At 38.8% G+C, this 22,812-nt stretch overlaps 1 protein-coding gene across 2 annotated transcripts in view; it reads right to left on the bottom strand.

Moving 5' to 3' along the window:
* Nucleotides 1–22,812, bottom strand: part of tprb (translocated promoter region b, nuclear basket protein) — a 23,065-nt gene extending 253 nt beyond the window's left edge. Inside the window, exons 1-49 of one of the 2 annotated variants that reach the window (XM_077219709.1) lie at nucleotides 22,572–22,811; nucleotides 22,204–22,308; nucleotides 22,050–22,123; nucleotides 21,863–21,959; nucleotides 21,235–21,338; nucleotides 20,845–21,009; nucleotides 20,630–20,722; nucleotides 20,462–20,542; nucleotides 20,197–20,284; nucleotides 19,408–19,548; nucleotides 17,739–17,833; nucleotides 17,441–17,638; nucleotides 17,225–17,332; nucleotides 16,173–16,402; nucleotides 15,924–16,084; nucleotides 15,622–15,764; nucleotides 15,266–15,414; nucleotides 15,003–15,165; nucleotides 14,781–14,915; nucleotides 14,546–14,686; nucleotides 14,291–14,447; nucleotides 13,009–13,175; nucleotides 12,677–12,829; nucleotides 11,555–11,875; nucleotides 11,292–11,479; nucleotides 10,728–10,875; nucleotides 10,445–10,582; nucleotides 10,216–10,347; nucleotides 10,001–10,131; nucleotides 9,699–9,909; nucleotides 9,478–9,624; nucleotides 8,826–9,024; nucleotides 8,517–8,713; nucleotides 8,355–8,428; nucleotides 8,038–8,234; nucleotides 7,291–7,593; nucleotides 7,069–7,205; nucleotides 6,908–6,988; nucleotides 6,572–6,802; nucleotides 6,361–6,498; nucleotides 2,491–2,578; nucleotides 2,184–2,338; nucleotides 2,015–2,083; nucleotides 1,835–1,920; nucleotides 1,649–1,752; nucleotides 1,444–1,542; nucleotides 527–680; nucleotides 296–408; nucleotides 132–221 (exon numbers count right to left, since the gene is read on the bottom strand). In XM_077219709.1, the coding sequence (XP_077075824.1) occupies nucleotides 132–221; nucleotides 296–408; nucleotides 527–680; nucleotides 1,444–1,542; nucleotides 1,649–1,752; nucleotides 1,835–1,920; nucleotides 2,015–2,083; nucleotides 2,184–2,338; nucleotides 2,491–2,578; nucleotides 6,361–6,498; nucleotides 6,572–6,802; nucleotides 6,908–6,988; nucleotides 7,069–7,205; nucleotides 7,291–7,593; nucleotides 8,038–8,234; nucleotides 8,355–8,428; nucleotides 8,517–8,713; nucleotides 8,826–9,024; nucleotides 9,478–9,624; nucleotides 9,699–9,909; nucleotides 10,001–10,131; nucleotides 10,216–10,347; nucleotides 10,445–10,582; nucleotides 10,728–10,875; nucleotides 11,292–11,479; nucleotides 11,555–11,875; nucleotides 12,677–12,829; nucleotides 13,009–13,175; nucleotides 14,291–14,447; nucleotides 14,546–14,686; nucleotides 14,781–14,915; nucleotides 15,003–15,165; nucleotides 15,266–15,414; nucleotides 15,622–15,764; nucleotides 15,924–16,084; nucleotides 16,173–16,402; nucleotides 17,225–17,332; nucleotides 17,441–17,638; nucleotides 17,739–17,833; nucleotides 19,408–19,548; nucleotides 20,197–20,284; nucleotides 20,462–20,542; nucleotides 20,630–20,722; nucleotides 20,845–21,009; nucleotides 21,235–21,338; nucleotides 21,863–21,959; nucleotides 22,050–22,123; nucleotides 22,204–22,308; nucleotides 22,572–22,779 (7,087 nt within the window). In that variant the 5' untranslated portion in view covers nucleotides 22,780–22,811. Of the gene's footprint in view, nucleotides 1–131; nucleotides 222–295; nucleotides 409–526; nucleotides 681–1,443; nucleotides 1,543–1,648; nucleotides 1,753–1,834; nucleotides 1,921–2,014; nucleotides 2,084–2,183; nucleotides 2,339–2,490; nucleotides 2,579–5,655; nucleotides 6,018–6,360; nucleotides 6,499–6,571; nucleotides 6,803–6,907; nucleotides 6,989–7,068; nucleotides 7,206–7,290; nucleotides 7,594–8,037; nucleotides 8,235–8,354; nucleotides 8,429–8,516; nucleotides 8,714–8,825; nucleotides 9,025–9,477; nucleotides 9,625–9,698; nucleotides 9,910–10,000; nucleotides 10,132–10,215; nucleotides 10,348–10,444; nucleotides 10,583–10,727; nucleotides 10,876–11,291; nucleotides 11,480–11,554; nucleotides 11,876–12,676; nucleotides 12,830–13,008; nucleotides 13,176–14,290; nucleotides 14,448–14,545; nucleotides 14,687–14,780; nucleotides 14,916–15,002; nucleotides 15,166–15,265; nucleotides 15,415–15,621; nucleotides 15,765–15,923; nucleotides 16,085–16,172; nucleotides 16,403–17,224; nucleotides 17,333–17,440; nucleotides 17,639–17,738; nucleotides 17,834–19,407; nucleotides 19,549–20,196; nucleotides 20,285–20,461; nucleotides 20,543–20,629; nucleotides 20,723–20,844; nucleotides 21,010–21,234; nucleotides 21,339–21,862; nucleotides 21,960–22,049; nucleotides 22,124–22,203; nucleotides 22,309–22,571 lie in introns of those variants that run through there. The other variant, XM_077219710.1, reaches the window with a different exon arrangement.

The raw sequence follows: 22,812 nt of genomic DNA, 5'->3' as shown, positions 1-22,812 counted from the left end.
AGCAAGAAAGATGTCAAATACACATGATCATGTTAAACCTTACTGTGTTAATACATCTGGGTTAAAATGAGAAGAAATAAAAAATATAATTTGCCACAGTTGGAGAAACTAAAAATGGTACATATTCTTACCCCTCTTTACAAAGCTCCTAGAACCACGACCAGTAGTCCATTGTCTACTAGACCCTGTTCTGGCTTTAGGGGGCTGAGAGCTGCTTGTGTCTGAAAGAGAAAAAGACACAGTTTGTAAATCCGCAATGAGATATTTGCATAATTGTAAGTGAGCTTGTGTGTACCTGCAGAACTAGATGAAGGTTCCTGGCTTGTGGAAGGCAGACTAAACTCATCTGATGTCTGGGCTGGTTCCTCTGCCTCAGTCTGTGACACAGCCTCAAGTGAAGCTTCAGTACTGTAGAAACATTATTCAGACAATTATGGAGTCCATGATCTCTCGAACTCCTTATGGCACAAGAATGAAAGGAAGTTGTCAATGTGTTGTATGGGCAGATTTAAGGGCTCACACTCACCTGTCTCCTGCGTCCATGAACATGTCGTCTCTCTCCTCCATCCCACTAGTGCCTGCAGGAGCGCTGAGGCCTGGTGTGGAGGTGCTCACCGTGGGCACAGACTGAGAAGCAAGCTCATTTGCTTCAGATGGCACACTCTCTGATAAAATTGTCACTGAATAGATAAAAAAAGCGGATTTAACAGATTATAAAGTGGTACAGCCATGAGAACTAGGTCTAAAAAGATAAAGAAGAATATTGAAATTATCTTGAAATGGTTTGTGTCATCAATTTTGGAAAGTGCAACAAAAGTGGCCGTTGCATAATCCTGCACTTTTCCAAATAGGAAATTTCCAAGAGATCTTACATTTAGATCTGTGTATATATTCAAATGTTTACATACACGTTTCTGAAAGAAGTCTCTTATGCTTATCAGGGCTGCATTATTTGATCAAAAATACAGTACAAATTAAATACAACAAATAATACTGTGAAATATTACAATTTAAAATAACATTTTGATTCCTGTGATGGCAAAGCATCATTACTCCAGTCCTCAGTGTCACATGATCCTAAAGAAATCATTGTAATATGCTGATTTGGTGCACTTGCTGCTTAATATTGTTTTGAAAACTGATACTTTCAGAATTCTTTGATAAATGGAAAGTTAAAAAAAAAAGCATTTATAAGAATACAATTTAATGCATCCTTGCTAAATAAAAGTATCAATTTCTTTTTTAAAAAAAAGAGAAAAAAAACTGAACAGTAGTGTAAACATCATTATTGCAAAGGGAATACTTTGTTTCCTAGATAATCACCATCAGTTAAAAAAAACATATCAGGCAACCCCTATTTTGAACATTGATTTCAATTAAAGAGTTGTCACAATGCTGCAGATATCATAAGAACCCAAAAAGGATGCGTGATTTTGTACATACCAGGAGCAGCGATCTGTAGTGGGGTTGTGGGCACACTGCGGCCCCCTGACTCCTCCTCATGAGCTCCAAGGAAAACAGAATTATCATAAATGCCTAAACCTGCAAAACACAGAAGACACCATAAAAAAACTAACCAATATTTGACAGAAAAAGCAGTCAATGAATAGTTCTTTCAGATTCAAAAACATAAGGTAATACATGCAACCTTGTGAGGGCAGCTGGACCAGGTCTGAGTGAGAGGAGCTGGTCTGTGGGAGGTCATCTGAAGGACCGAATCGGAATCGTGATACGCCTGCGACCTGTGGAGAACTTAGTACAACAGCAGAAAAGAAATCAGTCATGTTGCAAGAATCAAACGAGCATAGCAAAGTGTAAAAACAAGGAAACGCACTGGATTGCTTCAGCAAATCCATCCGAACGCGGAGGAATGAGTGTAGGGGTGCTGGGAACCATTCTGTCGTCATCCTCAAAGAAATGCTGTTGATGTGAAACAGAGGAAAACAATGACACTGGGATTTAACGGCAAGCATTCAAAGCTCAGGTGCAAACCAAGACCTAAAAGGCGACTCACTGCACTACTGGCCATTCCAGAGGTAAGCTGAAGGCCTCGTCCCACTGACTGCCGACGAACTGGGAGACGCTGCAGACACATGCAAGTTATTTTTTTCAACGCACACTCCAGGCAATGCCTAACAACAGTTCCTCAGGCTACTCCATGCAGTACACACTCTTATACACACCTGGACTTGAGCAGGAGGCCCCAACTCCTGAGCAGGTTGGGCCAAGATGTTAAGTCGAGGTGGCAGAGGATGTTGAGGTCTCCTGGGTGATTGTGGAGGTCGAGGGGCAGAGCTGGTGACAGGTGTATCAAACACATCCAATGTGCTCGTTTCAACTGAGACGTCACATATAGATGAAAGGAAAAGAGAAGGCGCTTTCAAAACACCAACAACTGACTTCCTGAAGCTTGAAAGCCTCAATCCCATTCAATGTAATTGCATGGAAAAGATCCTTTCAGATGGTTAGGTCACAGTCATGCTGACTTACAGCTCTGGGAATCTGCCATGCGTTGGGTGGAGTCTGTCGCTCCAAGACTTTCCTCTGTCTCAGTGCCTGGATCTGTGGGATCAGGGCCCTTTGAAAGGATCGTGTGAAGGGTAGTGGGGGAGGAAGAAATAGCAGGAAGAACATTTCTAGTTAATTTCCTGAGCATTACATTTTGATTCAACATACACAAAGAACGTTTGTCCCAAGCTATATTTTGCAGAATGGGTTGAAATATTTTTATTAGCATTAAAGGGTGCGCAGTCAAACTGAGCCTGTTGTGCCAGCTACACACACGCACACACACAGTGCATAATGACATGTTACGGTTGGAGCACTAAAATGGCATGAGCTAACTTATACACACCTCTCTGATGTTAAGCCCAAGTTTATGCTGCACAAAAACCAATTGTGTGTACTAGGGTTGGTTAATGGGAAGAGGAATTAACTGAACATCAATTCATAGATATCCGCCACAAAAACAAAAAAACATGAAAGATAATTTTAGACTAATTATTCCAATTTTCCAACTGATAAGTAGATTTTTCCCCCTCAACTAATTCATTTAGAGATATACACTACCCTTAAAAAGTTTGGGGTGACTTGTTTTTTTGGAAAGAAATTAGCACTTTAATTCAGCAAGAATGTATTCAATTGATCAAAAGTGACAGTAAAGACATTTATAATGCAACAAAAGATTTCCCTTTCAAATAAATGCTGTTTTCACAAATTAAGCAGCAAATGAAAAGAAGAAATGATATTGAACACCAAATCATCATATTAGAATGCTTTCTGAAGGATCATGCGAGACTGGAGTAATGATCCTGAAATTTTTTGCATTACATGAGTAAACTACATTTTACAATATATTAAACAGAATTTGTTTTAAAAATTGTAATTTCACAATACTGACAATTTTGCTGTATTTCTGATCAAATAAATGCAGCCTTGTTGAGCATAAGAGACTTAAAAAATTTAAATTAAAACTAAAACTAATAACCAATTTGATTAATAATATCTAATGTTTATCAGGATTTAGTACATTTTAGGGATGCTCATAATTAACTGGTTAATCAACAGTAAGAAATTTGACCGATTCACAATCGGTTAAGCTGTTTAAAAAGTAATTTTTCAAGATTTGCTACATGGTTAAAAAATATGATACACAAAACATAGTTTTCAAGAGAGAAAAAAACCCCAACATAAGTTACGTATAAATCGCATTCTGTTATTACATTCAGAAATGTATAGGGGTCTACCAGTAAAAAAAGCCAACAAACAGGAATCCTACACATTTTCCAGTTCAAAACTCCATACTCTTCCAATTTCCAAACCTATCTGTATATTTTTTGAGACCACAATTAACAAATGCTTTACAGAATTATGTTTGGTATATAGTAGTCACATGTAAATATTTAGATTCTCTTTTTTTCTCTCATTGGTTTTCGCAAAGGTGATAACATTAGTGAAATTTTATATCTTGCATATTCATATCTGACACAAATTAGTGTGACATTGATCACCAACAGCAACGTATAGTCTGATTTAGATGATCCTTTGCTCCTTTGTTGCTGGTATGAGGGCCACATACACATTCGTTTAGTGAAGTTCAAAACAGACTTCCTTGAGACAAACAATGTCTCAATGAAAACATGTGCCTTAAATTAATTTTGTTGTTCGACAATCGCAAAACGATCACTCAACTTTTGCCATGACTCTGCTTGCATAATACATTTATTTTTCAGAAATACTTAATTTTACATTTTAGAAAACTGAATAGGGGCAATAGTCTTGCAATTGTTCCATACTTATCCAGACCTTGAAATTACTCAATTCCATACTTTTCCAAACTTAGTAGGAACCCTGTATAAACATAGCTATAGGCTATTTTAGTTCCCCTTACTCCACATAAATCTTTTAAAACAGAACAAGAATGAACAATAAAAGAATCTATATAAACGTTGAGCCAAAACAAATTAATTTAAAGGGTAAGTTCGGCGTTTTACAAGTAAAGCCCTGTTTTAAGATCGTTTCTGATGAAATCGAATGGTTAAGATTAAAATTTGGACACATGCTGCTGTCCCGAGAATTTTAGGTTTTTGTGTTAGCACCCCCCCATCTATACAATGGTTTCATAGGGGCACTGGAACAATCATTCATATAAACGCATTAAACTTTAGTTTACAAAGACGTGAAACTCACCGAGTGGTCTGGGGTGTTCACTGATATGCTCACGCAAAAATCGCTGCAAAAGATGCTTTCCAACAGGTGTTTTACTATTCGTTGTAAAACTGTGGACCTATTTTTCCAAACGCCTCAAAACCTCAGTTGGTGGCGATAATGCACCTTTGCCAATGTTTGGATAGTGTACCTTACGATACCGCGACTGCATAAAGACTACAGAAAGAATAAAAACAACCCCATTTCCGTCTCCGGCGGCGGAGTAATACCGTACCGCACTGAACATCCAATACAAGTCAATGGAGTTGGACAAAAACTACAATAAAACCTGTTGGAAAGCATCTTTTGCAGCGATTTTTGCGTGAGCATATCAGTGAACACCCCAGACCACTCGGTGAGTTTCAGGTCTTTGTAAACTAAAGTTTAATGCGTTTATATGAATGATTGTTCCAGTGCCCCTATGAAACCATTGTATAGGTGGGGGGGTGCTAACACAAAAACCTAAAATTCTCGGGACAGCAGCATTTGTCCAAATTTTAATCTTAACCGCTCGATTTCATCAGAAACGATCTTAAAACAGGGCTTTACTTGTAAAACGCCGAACTTACCCTTTAAGTGAAACTGAAAACCGTCCTACCTCTCCCATTCGCAATGTATTGGGATGCTAAACTAATATTTATTATGGCTTTGTACTTCCAATATCCAATATTAACATTAAATATCATCCTACACATGCGCAAAAATGTGCTTGGCTTAACACCACAGTGGGGCGGTGTTCACGCTGAACGCCACATATTTTACTACAGACTATTTAAATTGAGCTGTGCAAAATGTTATTTTATGTTGAAAATGAACAGGCTGCGATATCAAGTTAGCAATGCTAGAACTGCTATGTGGTGTGTGTGCACGAGGAGTCAGCGTGATCTCTTGAAATGTTTCCTTATATCAGCGGAATCATTGTGGTCATACAGATAAGAGTAAGACAAATTGTAAAGAGTCTACTTTTATTTGTGTACACTCACAATATAAACAAAACATTGTGCTTTTGTAAAATAAAGAAAACAAACAGGATGCTGCTTTCTCGGTTTCCTTTCCGTGGAACTTGTTTTTGGTGCGAGTCACAAAAATCAACAGAAACTTGGCATATACTACTTGTCGCAGTTTTTCTTTTGTTTTGTTAATCTGTAAATTTTTTAAGCGACATATGTTGCGCATTTATTCATTTTATATATATATATGATTTTATTCTGTTTTTCTCCGTTCACAGAAGCGCTGCAGGTGCGTGATGTGACGATGAATCCTCACGTTCTGTTGTTTATGCTGCTATTTGTGCATGTAAAACTAAACCCCTGGAAAACAAATTTTTAAATTTTTAATGGGTCACAGACACTTATCCATCCTGAATTTATTTAATTCTAATTTAACAATCGTGTCAGTTAACAAGCTTTGGTTGTCGGTTTCTATGCATGATACATACAACATATGCTATATAGGTAATTCAGACTGAAAAATACAATGTATTAATAAAACTACACTTACAGATGTTTCTTTGAAATTCTTTTGATTTTAATACTACTTTTTAAAATTTATATTACAATTCTGCATAATGTTTGCTACCTCAAGTTAAAATCAGGAATTGATATTCTCAACTGAATTCTGATTGGTGCTGGAATTCTCATCTCTGCTTTGTACCTCTGTGTCGTCTCCCTCGTAGACCTCATTGTCATCTCTGCTGCCGCTCTCTTCGTTGCTCTCTTCTCCCTCTTCCCCAATCCCTCCATCCTCCTCATCATCATCCTCTTCCTCCTCCTCATCCTCCTCCTCATAATCCTAAGGTGGGTAAAAACTGTTAATATAACAGGATCAAACATCACTGAATTTCAGCACCGGTGCAACTACAAACCTGCTCTTCTTCCTCCTCTTCCTCTTCCTCCTCCTCCGATTCATCTTCGTGGTCTCCCTCAGTATCTGTGTCACTAACAATGACTATGACGTGGTGATCGTGCTCATCCGTGATTCGATGGGTGTCAGAGGAATGAGGCAGTAGTTGATCTCCAGGCACAGACTGAGATGGTCCTGGTTCCTCATCTTGTTCCTCATCCATCATCTCCAAAGTAGAGTAGCTCTCCAACTCCTTCACACAGACATGCATATGAAACACCAATTTCTATTGGTTTCACAATTCTACTCTGTCTGAATAAAAAAACACAAAGTTCTACACACATCCTTCTGTTATTACCTGTCCAGCGTCAGGAGCCTCCTGGTTGTCACCCGGTACAACGCTTTCAGCCTCAGTGCTGTCCTCAGCCAACACCTCTTCCTGCAGTGCATATTTTATGTTGTTTTATGTTACATGGCACCTGGTTGGCATAATATAATACACTTAGTTATAAACCTCACCTCCACCCTATGAATGCGGACCCTCTTGCAAATGGGAGAGTCACTGGGCTCATCCTGGGACTGGGTGTCAGCAGACATGCCCTCTTGTTCCTCTTCACGGGCGCGTTTGCTCAAGGCACTATTAGGAGACGCGGACACTACAGGACAAAGAGCTCATCTGTAGATTGAAGTTCCATGACAAAAGAGTTCAGCTAATCTGGTTGAGTTTATAATTGACATTACCTGCACTGGCACTGCTTGTGCTAGCGGGGGCACTCCACAGCCCCGAGGATGTAGAAAGAGGCCTGTCTAACTGTGAGGTTGGGAGCATTACAGCAGCTTGAGGTTCCTGATTAGATGGTTCAGCAGGGGGTTGGGTTTGTTGTTGAGTGGGCTGAATGAACGCAGTGGCTTGGCTCTGCTGTTGGACATTCAGCAGAGGTTGAGCCAGGTTGGTCTGAACATTAGGGCTGGTGGACCGCACTGAACCGCTGGCACTGCCATAGACAGTCATATGCTCTAGCGGGCTCTCAGATGACTGCATGGCTGGAAGGTCAAGGAAAAAAATTCATTTGTACAGTGTTAACTAAAGCTTATAAAAATAAAGCAGAAATATTAAATAAATGTAAAACTAATATTACTAAAACTAAAATAACACAAATAAAAGCACAAAATGACATTGAAAACTGAAAAAAATTATCTAAATTTAACATCAATAAATACTATAATTAGTATTTAAACAGTCAGTATTCACACAATTCAGTGTTATTTCAGTATCATTGACATACTATTATAATTTTTAGTCAAACTAAAAATAAAAAATCTGAAATATTAAACATTTAAAAAAATTTTAAACTAAATAAAAATCTGAAATGTTGCCTTGGCAACTAGCTGAAATAAGTTGGTTTTAATATTTATTTCAGTTTGTGTTTAACTTAATCAAATTTCATAAACTATCACAACCCTAGTCCAAAACAGCCTAACACTTACGCTCTTGGCTCTCCACCTGCGTGGTGGGCATGACTGTGGCAGTGGGTGTAGGAGTGGGCACTGGGGCAGGAGTGATCATAGGTTTGATGCTGGCCCTTGGGGTGGATTTGTTTCCTGGGATGGCTGGAGGCTTGCTGGGGGTCGCTGCCAGTGGTGTGGGCTTTATGTTAGCAGTTGGAGGCTCTGAAGTGCTTGCACTATCAAAGGGACATAAAGAGGGTGAAGAGTGGCTTGACTGAAACCATTTTTGAAAACATGACAGCAACTATGAATAAAATGTCCAGGTTAATGTGTAATGCCCCCTAAAAATACTGTACCTTCCTCTTTCTGCCACTGGTGTGGACTTGAGAGAGATCTGTCGCTGTTCTGTTGTCCTTTGAGGTTCCTGGGTCTGCAGACAGAAGAAAATCTACATAAACACTTTAACAAGTAAACTTGTTCAGCTATAGGTTTACATTTGCACAAACGTGTGGTGTTACCTTGCTGGAGCCCTGTTCTGGTTGTTCATCTCTCTGTTCTCCATGTCTCTCCTGCTGCTCACGGAGGTCTCGCAGCTCCCTTTCCTGTCTGTTCAGACGCCCCTCGTACTGAGACTTTAGTGCACTCACTCGTACTTCCAATTCCTCTTTTTGTTGCTTCAGCTCCTCATTTTCTTTCTGAAGCTGACCCTTTACACCTGGAAGTAGAACACAAAGTTAATAAAAAATAAATAAATTCAATTCAATGTCAAACGACCAGGAACAATTTAAAACAGAAAATCACTCTTTTAAAACAAGGTCAATTCTTACTACTAAGCTGGCTGATCTTCTGCTTGGCCATTACAATGGCCTTCTTGGTCCTCTCCTCCTTGTCAGTCAGCTGCTGTTTGAGTCGGTCCTCCTGAGAAGATTTCTCTTGAAGCTCCTGTCTAAGACGCATTAGCTCCCCCTGAAGGCGAGCGACCTGATCCTGTGCACTGCGTGCCTCTGCTTCCCGCTCACCTACAGTCTGCAAAGGGCAACAGAAATCTCACTCTATGAGCATTATATTTTCAAAAAGGTACCTAATCATTTCAGTCTGATCTTAAAAGGTTGTGCAGTACGTTTCATTGCAGATTGTTTTGAGATCTAATCACAATGTAATGCAGGTATTTCAAAGAGACCGATGACGGACATGGGAGCGACACTATTTCACATGAGAGATAAACTACAAAACAGAGAAAGGGTTCAGAGAAAGGGTGGGAAATGGTAATAAATATGAATCACAAAAAAAAAAAAAAGTAAATAAATAATATAAAACCAGTGTAAACAGAGAGGGGGTCAGAGAAAGGGTGGGAAAAGGTAATAAATATGAATCACTGAAAAAAAAAAAGTTTAGTTTTGTAAAATTTAATTTATTTTATATTAAACATTTTATATTATTTAAGGATAATAGAATTGGGGGGGATAAAGTAATACTTACTCTATTGAGATTCTCCAGATGGCCTTCCAGTTCTCTTGTCCTATTCTCTGATTGGTTGAGGGACTCTTTGAGGCCCTGAAGTTCTTGAGCTGATGCCTGTTGTGCCTCCTGATCCTGGGCTGGTGCAGATGCAGCTGCGGATACCAACTGCACAAAACCAATTGAATCATATTTCTACTCCAAACACATATTTTCACTTTAAGTCATAAACCCTGTCTCACCTTGTCATATTCAACCTTGAGCTCCTCATACTGGGTTTTATACCGTCGACCAATCTTTTTAACTTGTGTGATGGTTTTTAGTTTCTCCTGGATGTCCAAATTTTTGGCCTCCTGGTCTTTCTTCAGGTTGTCCCTCTCCACCATCACCTTCCCCAGGTTTTCCCTTAGATTCTGAACCTGAGACTGCAGCATAGTCACAGAGCTACCACTCCTGCAAAGAGCAAGAAAATGTGACGTGCAAAAAAATACAGCAAGACAAGATTAAAAAGTCGTTTTTTAAACCTGTGAATTTTTGCTCTAACCTGGCAGCCTCAGCTTTGAACCGGCTAGTCTCCTCAACAAGCTGCTGGATGCGTTTGAGATGTGCTTCCCTCTCAGAGTGCATGCGCTTATACTCCTCTGGGTCAGTGTCTTTCTGCTGGCTTACCAGGTGCTAAACACCACAAGAAAGTATAATCAGCACCCAATAATTTTCAATGACAAATGCATAGTTTCTATTACAACGAAAAATTCGTACCTGAGTGCGAGCTTTCCAGCGTTTGATGTCTTCTTCCAGAAGCTTCTTCTCTGCCTGTAGCATACCACTCTTCTCACTGAGCTCTGCATTGGACTCCTGCATAGGCAAGATGTCCGACTCCAGTTTACGCACCTGTAAACCATTATGAAATCAACATAATTTATATCAATTGCATTGTTACATTTACACATATAATTGTTGGTTATGCGTTTTAATAAGGGTGCTTTGCCTTGGCTTGAGTATCCTGCAGCTCCTTCTCCAGTTTCTCTTTCTCCTCCCTTAGCATCTTATTAGTCTCCATTAGCACATTCATGGTCTCCGTCTTCTTCATCAGCTCATCATGCTGGGACAGAGTCTTTGCGGTCACCTTTAGGCAATTAAACACAGGCTGAGTAACAGGCATAGGCAAAAGGAAAAAAATCCCCATTATGGGATCTGGTAACTAAGACTAAAGTTAACTAGTATAATTGATCAGCAATAAAATAGAATGCATCTTGGTTCTCCAAGCCAACCTGCATCCTCTCTCTCTCTGCATTTAGACTCTCCTGAACATCCTTCAGCTCTCTCTCCAGATGCTCCACTCTCAGCCGGTGCCTCAGACTCTCCCCCTGGACCACCTCAAACCGAGACTCTGCGATCTCCTTCTCCCGTCGCACAAACCTGCAAACCAATGGAGAAAAAGAGACTGCCATGAATGAGAAAGCAAGAGAAATAATATTCATTTTCTTCTCATTTCTACTTTACTCCATCTAATCTATTTTTAACATTTTCTCTGCACAATCAACCCTTTAAGGACACACTGGCAAAATAATTGTCATTGGCTAGTAATTTGTTTATTCGCTAGACTTTTGGAATAGATATTTCTCATTTTAAATACAGTAAAAATTTATCTTTTCTAAACTTATACTTATCCCTAATCACTGTAAAATGTAAATTTACCAGCCAATGGCTAACGACAGACATTTAGCCACCTGGGGCAAAATTTGGTCACATATGTGAATGATTTACTCGCATTGAAGAGGGTTGACAATAAAATTACTGATATTCCTTGGATAGCTCAAAAGACTGACATTCACCTGAGTATTTCCAGGAGCTGATCCTGAGACTTGCCCTCCTCAGTCAGAGAGACATTGAGTGGACTCTCATTGGCGGCTCGCTGCAGCTGACTGGCCATCTGTCCACTCAGAGTCTGTATCTGCTCATGGAGGAGTGTGTTCTGCCTCTGCAGATCTTCACAGCGAGACTCTAACTTACACTGCTCCTCCTGATGTGGAGAGAGAAATAAAATAAGTAAATGCTATTAATACTTCTATGACAGGCTTTTTTGCCATTCCTTTACCTTGAGAATCTTTTCTTGCTCCTCCCAGGAGACACGAGCCTCCAGCAGCTGTGCGCTGGTGCTCTGAACTTTCTCCTCCAGCTGCTGTCTGAGAAGAGTCACCTGCAGAGCCTGAGCTTTGGCAGCCTGCAGTGCTTCCACGTCGGCCGCATGCAACAACATCTCCCTCTCATATTTATCCTGCGCCTCAGCTGCCATCTTAGCCTGCTGCTGACTGTCCAGGATGGCCTGCTGCTCCTGTGCAGCAGCAACAGAAGCTCTCTCCAGGACACTCTTGTGTTCTGCCTGCAGGCTGCTCATAGACTTCCTCAGCTCGCTCAGCTGGGATAAAGGATTAAGACAAGTCAAATTCAGCCTCTAAACACAATATCATTCACTTAGAACATTGAAGATGAACACAGAATGCAAAACATGAACACCCATTCATCGACTTGGCCCACCAGGAAAATGACCGTGAACTAGAGTAGTAGTTAACATTTGAAGTGGATTGAAACCTCTCATCAAATTTCTACATGAATTTTGAACAATACCCATTCTTGTCTTAGGACAACTTTGATTAACTTTTTTGATCCACTTCAAATGTTGACTACTGTACATCATCAGGGTATTTTAATCTTTTGGATGCCACGAAAATCCAAATACATTCATCCTCATGTGAGGGACTGCCATCCTAAAATTTAAAAGGCAGCTATATATTTAATGTATACAGAACCAATTTCCCAAATTATATTGAAAATTGAATATTATATATATATATATATATATATATATATATATATATATATAAAAAATTACATTTACCTACTCATATTACTGTTAGATTTATTATGCTAATATTTGATATAATTTAAATAAAATTTGTATTTATTCGTTTATTTATACACTGTTTTTTACTAAATTTTTCTATGGACCCCCTAGCACTTCCTTGCAGACCCCCAGACCGCAGTTTGAAAACATCTGAACTGCATCACAATTAAAAATCATGACTGATTTGGTGCAAGATACCTTGAATAACATTCTGTAAGTGGACTGGGTTAGAAATAAAACAGTGTAGCTTATGACCTTAATCAGAAAGGTTAAGGACCAAGTGAACAGATAGTAGTAGAGGTGGAAATTCATTACCTCTTGTTCCACAGCAACAACAGCTTTACTTTTCTCTTCCTGCAAGCTCTGCTTCACCTTGTCCATTTCCAGAAGTTTCTGCTCCAGTTGTTTATACTGCTCCTGAGCTGCCTCCATCTGGGTTTCCACAGATGAACGCACCTGCTCAGTTACCTAAAAGAGGAAAGACAAAGAGGACAAATTAACAAAGTAATCAAACAAAAATATCAAAGTTAACCCTAATCATTTCTTAAAATGTCCCATGGGCAGTTTTTTATTGTCTTTATTTTTATGGGAGGTAAACTGTTACATTAGACAGTAGAGCATAGTGATTTTTATCATTTCACACCCACCTGTTTCTCTTTATCCAGGGACTCCTCCAGGTTAAGGCTAATGGCTTTGTACTGCTCCATACTGGCAGTAGTGTTCAGCAGTCGTTCTGCAAGCTCTTCTACCTTGTTCTCAGCCTGCTTCAGCTGGGCACGCAGAGCCTCCATGTCCCCCTCACCACCCTGCAAGCCTGTGGAGGGATGGGTGTACTTTAGAATAGTGCTGGGTGGTTTGACCAAAAATTTATATCACGTTTTTTTTCAAAATGATGCCGGTTTTCCGGTTTATGACGTTTTTTTTTTCATGCATAATCAGGTGTTCAAAGCATTTTCTACTGGTTGAGAGAGGAATTACTGCAGTAAATTGACTTAGGATGGTCTATTTTACTGTCATTAGTGAATATTGTAGAATAGAATAGAGCCCAGTATAACCTAAAATTGTTATTTATTAACGTTCTAATAACGTTCTTATAACCAGGAAATAACGTTAATAACGTTTATATTCCAGGAGAATTGTACGTTCTAATGACGTTGGAATGATGTTCTTATAACCAAGCAAGAACGTTAATACAACGTTCTAATAACCTTTTGAATAAAGTTCTTATAACCAAGAAATAACGTTAATACAACGTCTAAAAAACTGGACATTTTGAATGTCCCTAGAACATTCTGCAATAACGTTAACGTTTTTATAACTTAATGGGAACGTTATGAAAACGTTCTTATAACCTAAAATTGTTAGCTGGGGAAGAGGAGATATTCGCGATTGCACTGAACACGTTTTAAGTGCAGGATTCTCTGAGCGAGCCCAGAGAAAATAGACCTATTTTAACAAGAGCAGCGTGTATCTGAGAGCGCGGCACATTATATTCCACGCGCGAGCAGAGAGATTCGCGCTCGCGCATTATATTAATGTACTTTCGCGCTACAATAATGCGCTCAGCATCCATCGTCCATGTAACGTAACAGACCACTGCTGTTTGTTTACCCTCACTCGTTGCTGCTTAGAAGTGCAACATTGTAAAGGGTCCGTCTGAAACAGTGTCGCGCAGCGTAACCTTCGTTCCGAACGTTGTATAATTAAATACACCGGTATGGCGGTTTATTCAAAATCAATATCGTGACGAAAATATAAACCGGTTTTCGGTTTGCACCGGTTTACCGCCCAGCACTACTTTAGAAGGTGTCTTTTTTTCAACAACAATGCTCTGTTCTTCATAGCATTATGGAATGTTAGGTAAACTAAGCAAAAATAAAATGTACGAAGTGCTCTGATACCATGTTAATCATGAGCACAGTCTCTTACCTGTATGTACTGTGGGGGAAACCAGCCGGGTCTCCCCTGAACTGATCTGGAGCCTCAGGTTGTTAAGCTCAAGTTGGGCAGAACTAAACTGTTCTCTCATCCTGTGGTGCTGGGCTGTTTGTGTTTCCAGCTTCTTCTTAGCATCCATCAGTTGCATCTGTAATGCATAAGAATGTCAAAGACAAGCAAATGAGTCAAGATATCAATCATGGGGAAATAAGAGAGAAGAGAGAGTGAAAAAGATGTTTCCCTCACGTCTTGATTGCGTGCCAGCAAGTGCTTCTGTTCCACCTCATTCTCGAGTCTTTTCTGGAGCTGAGCAATCTCTCGCTCCTGCTTCTCAATCTGAGCAGTCAGCCGCTGTCTGGTCTCAGTCTCAGAGCGCTCTAGAGTTGCCTGCAAAAATAATTCCTATATGCTCAAAACATCCTTTGTGAGACCCAGATTGTCTATATCACAGTTTGAGATGATTCATAAAAGCACTTGTCACCTGTATTGATTTAAGGTTGGTCAGCAGCATGTTCTGGCCCAGCTGTTGGGTCTGGAAGATCTCTTTCTCCTGGGTCAGTCTGATCTCCACCATCTTCAGCATGTCTCTCTCTTTACGCAGGTTCGCTGCTTCAGACTGAAACAGAGACATAGATGATTGATTCACTTTAGACTGAACTAACAGTCGTCAGAGAAACTTGTGATTGAGTGTGCAACAATATACCTCAGCAATGGTGAGTTTCTCGGTTGCTGCTCGCCGGTCCTGGGTGAGGGTGTGTATGGTCTGTTCGCTCAGCTGAATTGCTGCAGCCTGTTTCTGAGTCTTCTCATTCAGAGAGGCAATCTCCTTACGGTATCCCTCCACATTATCCTGGAGCATCTCATACCTGACACACACACCACAAAGACAAATCAACTACATTTCTACATTTTTGTGTGGGGGAGGGTGAGGGGACATAAGGACCAAAGGATTGTATGACTTGATACCGTTTGGAGGTGAACTCCAGCTGTGTGGAAATCTTGGTGTTTTCAGAGCGAAGTTCAGTTACTTGATCCTGCAGTTTCTCACTTTGCTCAATCAGAGACTTTTCAGACTCATTTTTTTCCTTCTTATAGGCCACAAAGATTTCCTGAAGCTGATCAAACACAAAAAATATGATTAAACTATTCGTGTCAAAATGAACATTAAAGAAAGACTAAATGAAAAAACAATTGCTGAAAAAAGTATTAATTTATTATCTGTAGATACATTAAATTAATAAAGTGACAAAGACATTTATAATGTTACAAAAATATTTTTAAATAAATGCCATTCTTTTTAACTTTATACTCAAATAACCTACCTGCTTCAGTGCAGCCTTGGCCTCTACTGACTCAGTGGATTCTATCGCTGTGGCAACCAGTCCTGCGGGGGTGCCTGAAGTAGGTGTGACAGCTGGAGAACGGCGGGGAGTGGAGGTTAGAATAAGCTCCTCAGCAACAGCACCTGTCACAGTAAAAGTATATTTAATCATTGTGAAAATTTCACATTAAGGCATCTTGCACTATCTCAAATATTCAAAAAATAATGTAATGATTACGCTGCCGATATATGCAACATTGTGTTGCTTTTCATTTGCCCATATCAATAAACTAAAAAAGTTACCCTGTGGAAAGGTGACTCCAGTGGCCTGGGTCAGAAGCATGCGGAACATGTCCCTTTGTCGTGCAACAGCGTCAACCTTCTGCAGGTCCTGAGCTCTCTTTTCCTTCAGCTGCTCCAATTCACGTTGAAGATCCTCGAGATATTTCTCCACCTCACTCCGTCTGAACACACACTCAGCATTATGCCTTCTCCATCGATATTTAATCAGATTTTACGGTTGACAGATCCACTTCCATCACACACACTTACTTCATGGTGTCTACCTCCAACTCATCCTTCTCTTTTGCCTCACTGAGGTCTCTGAGTGCCACTAGGAGTCGCTGGTTCTGCTGTTGCAGTTCTTCAATGCCACGGAAGGTGACCAGGTGCTGAGAAATCACCTCCGAAGTGCTGCTTACATCCGCTGAACACATCTCATCCTCCTCACGCATCACATGGTTACCACGTGCTTCCTCCAGCTCAATGAGGAGAACCCGCACCTGAGATAGTGATGTGAAAACAACAGGATTTTACACTTTACAATATTGTCTCATTTCTTAATATTAGTTAATGCATTTACTAACACTAACAAAAGTTAAGAATTTCTTAAATATATTAAATATATTGTTCATTTTTAATGTTAGTTAATAAAAAAAAGTTATATTCATGTTAGTTCACAGTGCATTAACTAATGTTAACACAACTTAACAGATAAATGTTTTAGTAAATGTTGAAATTAACATTAAAGGGATAGTTCACACAAAAATGAAAATTCTGTCATTATTTACTCACCCTCATGTCATTCCAAACCGGCAAGCGTTTTGTTCACCTTCGGAACAGAAATTAAGATATTTTTGATGAAGTCTGAGAGCTTTCTGTCCTTCCATTCACAGATACACAACTGACACTGATACTTCAAAAAATTTAATAGAGAGATAGTAAAATTAATCCAAATGAATTGAGTGGTTTAGTCAAGATTTTCTGATGAGACTCGATCATCAGAATCGAGTAAACCGCACAATTCATATGGGTCAGTTTTATTTTCTCTCAATGAACTTTTTGAAGAGTTAGAGTGTTAGTTGCATAGCTGTCAACGGAGGGACAGAAAGCTCTTAGACTTCATCAAAAAGATCTTTGTGTTTCGAAGATGAACAAAAGTCTTACAGGTTTGAAACGACATGAGTAGTGAACGCTTAATAAATGCAGTAGAAGTATTGTTCATTGTTAGTTCACGTTAAATAATGTAGTTAACAAATGTAACCTTGTGTTATCCTTTCTCTCGCATAAGGTATTGATGTCTGAGCTGTGCCATTAGACTTTACCTGTTGAGCCATGTCAGCCAGCTGCACCTCAAACCTCTGGTTATCTCTCTCCAACACAGATGCACGTTTGTTGCCTTCATCTGCTTCTTTCTGCAGGCGGTGGACCTCCTGAAAGATTCAAGAATAGTTATAGATTTGGTTTCCTAAGTGCAAAGCGATCATTAGGCAGCATGTATTGGCAGTGTGACATGCAGTAACTGACTCCTCTGTTCTCACCGTGACAGCTTGCTCTAGTTTAGAAGAGAGACTGGAAACAGACTTTTGCATCCGCTCGTACTCCTCTCTCTGTCTTTTCAAGATGGGTGCCTTTGCTTCCATCTCCTGCACAATATCATCCAGGTACTTGTGCAATCGTTTGTTCTCTAGTTTCTCCCGTTGTAATTGTTCTTGAGTCTCTACATATGCTGTATATATCTAAAAAAAGGAGAATGTATATTAACATTTAAAAAGGGCTAATAACTTCTGAATATGAACTTTGCTTTGGCATCACAAAAATCAGAATGTAGGTCAGCACCTCTGTGAGTTTCATGCCTGGTTTGATTTTAGCAACTGCAGCTGCGGTGGGGGACATCGTTGTCACATGCTCCTCATTAAGAATTGAAGCAGTTCCTGGAATGGCAAAATTAATTATTTTTTTTTTTTAATCTTCAAAGTGCGTCAGAATTAACAACAGAATTAACAAAAATAAAGAATTTTAGAAAGCTTGCAAAGCAACAAATTTAAAAATACAATTTTACATGCTAAAGTAGCAGGCATGTGATTAGCTAAAGACAAAAATAAAGAAAAACCTGATTTCTGAAAACTTAATTTCTTTGCTTTTTTAAACATTTAACCATTGAGCTTTTATTTTGGCTGTAAACCGCAGGGAGACAACAGATTTATAAACGATTCTCATTACAAATTTGCAAAGAGGGTTGGCACATGTTGTGTTCCCAAATGCACATTATTAGCGACTCAAACACACAACACTTGCAGAGTAGCAATTACTGTGGATCGAAACAAATGAACAGTACTGAATATGAACAGAAACATACAGCGTGTCAGACTATACATTTATAAAATTACATAAAAGTCACGATTTGAGGATCGAACTAACGCCCGTTTCACACATACTCCGTTTGCAGTGCGTATGCGGTGTGTGTTGCAGTGCGTATACAGTACAGGAGCAGCACGCGCTATAGTGCTTTCACATATGCTGCGTTTGCAGTGCGCTACTGATCCGCAGTTTCTGTGTGCCACAAAATCAAAAATGGCTAAGTAATTTTGATTTTAAATGCAAAAATTAACTTTGACATTATTTAAGACATTGAAACAGTATGAAAATTAATTTTAATCATTGTGATTCTTTGTTTTACATGTAAAATTTACATTGTTCCCCCCACCCCAAAATATATAATGTATTTTTTGAGGGGGAAAAATCATATGTGATGGCATTTTGCAACTTTTGGGACTATAATCATACTTTTTTGTTTTTCTTGACTCTCTAATTTAGTAACTGTAGAAAAACGTTAACTGTAATTATGCGTATATGATGAAATTAATACAGTTTCTTATCAATCTATGTCTGTTTTAATGTGAACAATGTGCTGCCACTTTAATTCAGTGCGGTGCAGCACAGCAAAAATAGACTCGGTGAGGAAACGATCTCTGCACTGCTGTATACGCACCGCACCTGGAACGGATCGCTGGACCGCACCCGCGTGCAGTGTGAAAGCTCTAACCTGTTAACATGGGTGTGTAAAAAAAAACGCACCGCATACGCACTGCAAACGGAGAATGTGTGAAACGGGCGTAAGCCATATCACATTCTCGAACCATGCATTGTCAATTTATAGTTACTAGCAACTGCCAAGTAACACTGATTCAACGGCAATTTTTACTCGCATTTGGGGCTTTGAAACCTGGCTATGCTAAGGGTGTCCCGCAAATTGCACCACAAATTTGTGCAGCTCTGTCAGAAGCAATCCGTGCATGAAATAAATATATTAGAAATTGTAACATTCTGTAGTTTATTAAGCATGAACATTTTCAATCATCATATGATAACCAGCCTACTCTCTCCGCCCAAACCATTTTTTTCTCAGATTTGTGCAATTCACATAGTTCATTATTTTCAAGTCGAATATATGAAAATCCTTATGAATATGAAAAAAAGGGCAAGGAAATACAGTGGTGATGCTAACCTCTGTGTTTGGTGTCTGAGAGCAGCTCATTTGCATTTTCCAGCTCTTTCTCCTGGCTGTTTATTTTCTCTTTCAGTTCAGCGATTTCCTTATCCTTACGACCCTCCAGCTCTGCCATCTTTACTTCCAGAGCTTTGTGCGCTATTCAGGGCATTATAAAGACACAAAAGAATAAAGACTACCATTTGCCATAAAAAAAAAGATCACTTCCATTCAAAAGTTTGGGGTCAATAGGATTTTTTTAAATGTTTTTGAAAGAAATCTCTTATGCTCACCAAGGCTGCGTTTATTTGATCAAAATGCAATAAAAATAGTAATATTGTGAAATATTATTGCAATATAAAATAACTGTTTATATATAACTTATTCCTGAAAAGGCTGAATTTTCAGCAGCCATTATTCAGTCTTTATTGTCACATGATCCTTCAGAAAACATTCTAATTGTTTGCTCTGATTTGGTGCTCAAGAAACATTTCTTTCTATTATCCATATTGACACCTGCTTATCCACGTTGCGCTGCTTAATATTTATGTGGAAACAGTGATGCATAAATTCAAAGAACAACATATATTTGAGACAGAAATCAATTTAATGCATCCTTGGTGAATAGAAGTACTAATTTCTCTCAGAAAAACTAAATATCGTACAGACTCCAAACAGTATGCTATTTCACAATTCCTGGATCTACAAAAAAAGAGTTGTAGGCCTGTTGATTATGAGTTTACTGGTCAGAAAACTGAAAATGCCACATGCATGCCGACAACCATGAGGACCATTAAATTAGCTTACCCTCTCCAGCCTCTTTAAGCAGCTTGTGAAGTTCCTCAACAGCTCTGCTGAGCTCCTCACCCTTGGCCTCAGCATCAGCTGCAGCTCCCTGTGAATCATCAACAGAAAAACAACAGTAATTCTTAGCAATATAGCAATAAGCAATAAAGATTAATTCCTTAGCCATAAAGAATTATATTTTATTTTAAAATGATAAAACATGCTATTCCGATTCAGGCATTCTTTTTTATCATGCACTTAAATTCCTCAAGCAATTAAAACTTACCTTATGCAAATTTGAGAGCTTGATATTGGCATTGAGTTCATTACTGAACTTCTCCTCCAAACTCGCTTGCTGTTCTTTTGCCTAAAGGTACAACATGCCCAATTGATTATGAAGAACTCTAAAACCCCATTTAGCTGATAACTACAGCGATGGATAACATTGTCTAACCTCTCTCATCTTGGTGATCATCTCCTCTGCTTGCCTCTGAAGGTTATCGTTGGATGACTTCAGGCTGGTCACCTGATCTTTTAGGTGGGTGATCTACACAGGCATGGAGAGATTAGCACACAGACTAAAAACTTTAACATTTCAAAGCAGATCCGACAAGATTACTGATAACATAAAATACATAAAAACAATATATAAAAGGGCTTATACAGTACCTCATCCTCCTTGTTATTAAGGTTGCATTGGAGCTCCAGTATCTCATTGCCTCTCTGCCGGGAAAGAGACAGCAGCTCTTCACTTTTAGCCTTAAGCTCGGTGTTCAGCCAGGTTACTTGACCCTGGAGTAAATCTTTCTCCTGCTCCATTCGCTTCTCTTTATACTGTAAAACAAACAGCATATCAAAATCATGGTATAAACATATAAGCTTCTTCTAAAGAAGACAACACCGTTTGAATTCAGACAAATATAGTTGTAAAAACAGTGAATTACAAGTGCACTAGCTAGTGTGATAAATCTTCAAAAAATTCATTATTGGTGCAAAAACTGATCCAGGTATTAGATCCATCCATTCCTATAAAAACAGTTAGATTTTTTTCAATCTTACCTTGATTGAGACCTCAGAGGCTTCGGACCCATCAAGTTTTAGTTGAAGCTGCATCCTCTCTGCATTGACTTCCACCAATCTATCATTAAGACGTTTCAGGTCCTCTAAAAAAAAAAAAAAAAAGAAGAAGAAAATTAGTGTATTGTACAATACTGTTCAGAGAGAACAAATTCATTTGTTCAAAAGTAACAGTACAGAACTTTTTTTTCACATATACATTTGTGTTTAAAATAAATGCAGTTCTTCTGAACTTCTATTCAAAGAATTCTGAAAACATGTATTCCCTGAAAACACAACTGTTTTCAACATAGATAAAAATAAGATTTTTTCTTGAGCTCCAAATCAGCATATTAGAATTTCTGAAGGATCATGTGACATTAAAGATGGGATTAATGACTGATGAAAACTCATAAATAATACTTAAATTATTGTAATAATATTTCACAAATAATGTTGTTTCACTGTATTTTTTCTTCAAATAAATACAGCCTTGGTGAACACAACAGAGAAATCTGACCGCAACATTTTGTTATGTAAACAACCTGTCAATCCCAAACATGAACCTTCTACCGGTACTTAACCTGTGAATTTTTTTTTAAATGTTCATTAAAGAATGCTTATTAAATACCACTTTGTTGTTCCATCTCCTGGGATCTTCTTTCCAATGTCCGCACAAGCTCTCGTTTTTCCGCCTCAAGCTCATCTTTGGCTTTAGAAAGTTCATTCTGCACAAAGAATGCACAATTTCATTATTCTTCAACATCCCAAAATGCAAGAATACACAGACTTCTCTCTGTTACACAATCTTTCGTTACCTGTTGTGATTCTAGTTTCGTGTATGAAGAAGCTTGCTCCTTATTATACTCTCGTAAGGATTTCAGCTCTTCTTCTGTAAAAGACGAGTACAAATACAAAGTTAAGTCTGGTATTCTTTACCAAAAAAGATGCATTTGATTACCACCTGCTTACCAAGTTTGCAACAGCCTTGTTTCAGTATCTGATGCTCTTGGGTCTGGGACACAAACTGAGACTGACTCTCAGCGAACTTCTTCTCGATGTCAAAATATTGTTGTTCTATGTGAAACAATAACACAGCAGAAGGAATCAACAGCCATACAAACAAGTCGACGGTAATAAAAGTAACGGAAGACATTTTCTAAAAGACTTAAATCTATTTAACAAGTTTAACATATATTCACAACATATAGTTTGCAGAACAATATGTCCAAGTGGGAAAAACAAAGTTTAAATAGAGATAATAAGACCCAGGCCACGTTTATTAGTTTTTCGTTCGTGGTTATGAACTGTTCACATCTATTAAAATAACATAACCTTACCACTATCCACACGATATTGCTCCTGTTGTGCCTTCAGACAATCAACTTCACATTGCTGGTCAGAAATGTACTTCTCTAATTTAGTCAATACAGTTTTTTGGAGTTTCGATATCTCCGACCGCTCCAATATTTGCTGCAACACAGCCGCCATTTTTAGTTCAAATGACTCCTCCTCCTCTGCGTCACACGTAAACGTGCTTATTACCATTTCCTACTAGGAAAAAAAGTCCACCAGCAGGTC

This window comes from Siphateles boraxobius, unplaced genomic scaffold, assembly GCF_051911475.1.
Source record: "Siphateles boraxobius isolate OS27281-9 unplaced genomic scaffold, OSU_SipBor_1 8, whole genome shotgun sequence".
Classification (NCBI taxonomy): Eukaryota; Metazoa; Chordata; class Actinopteri; order Cypriniformes; family Leuciscidae; genus Siphateles; species Siphateles boraxobius.
Note: the sequence above shows the minus strand (reverse complement) of the source record. Positions and strands in the feature narration are given on the sequence as shown.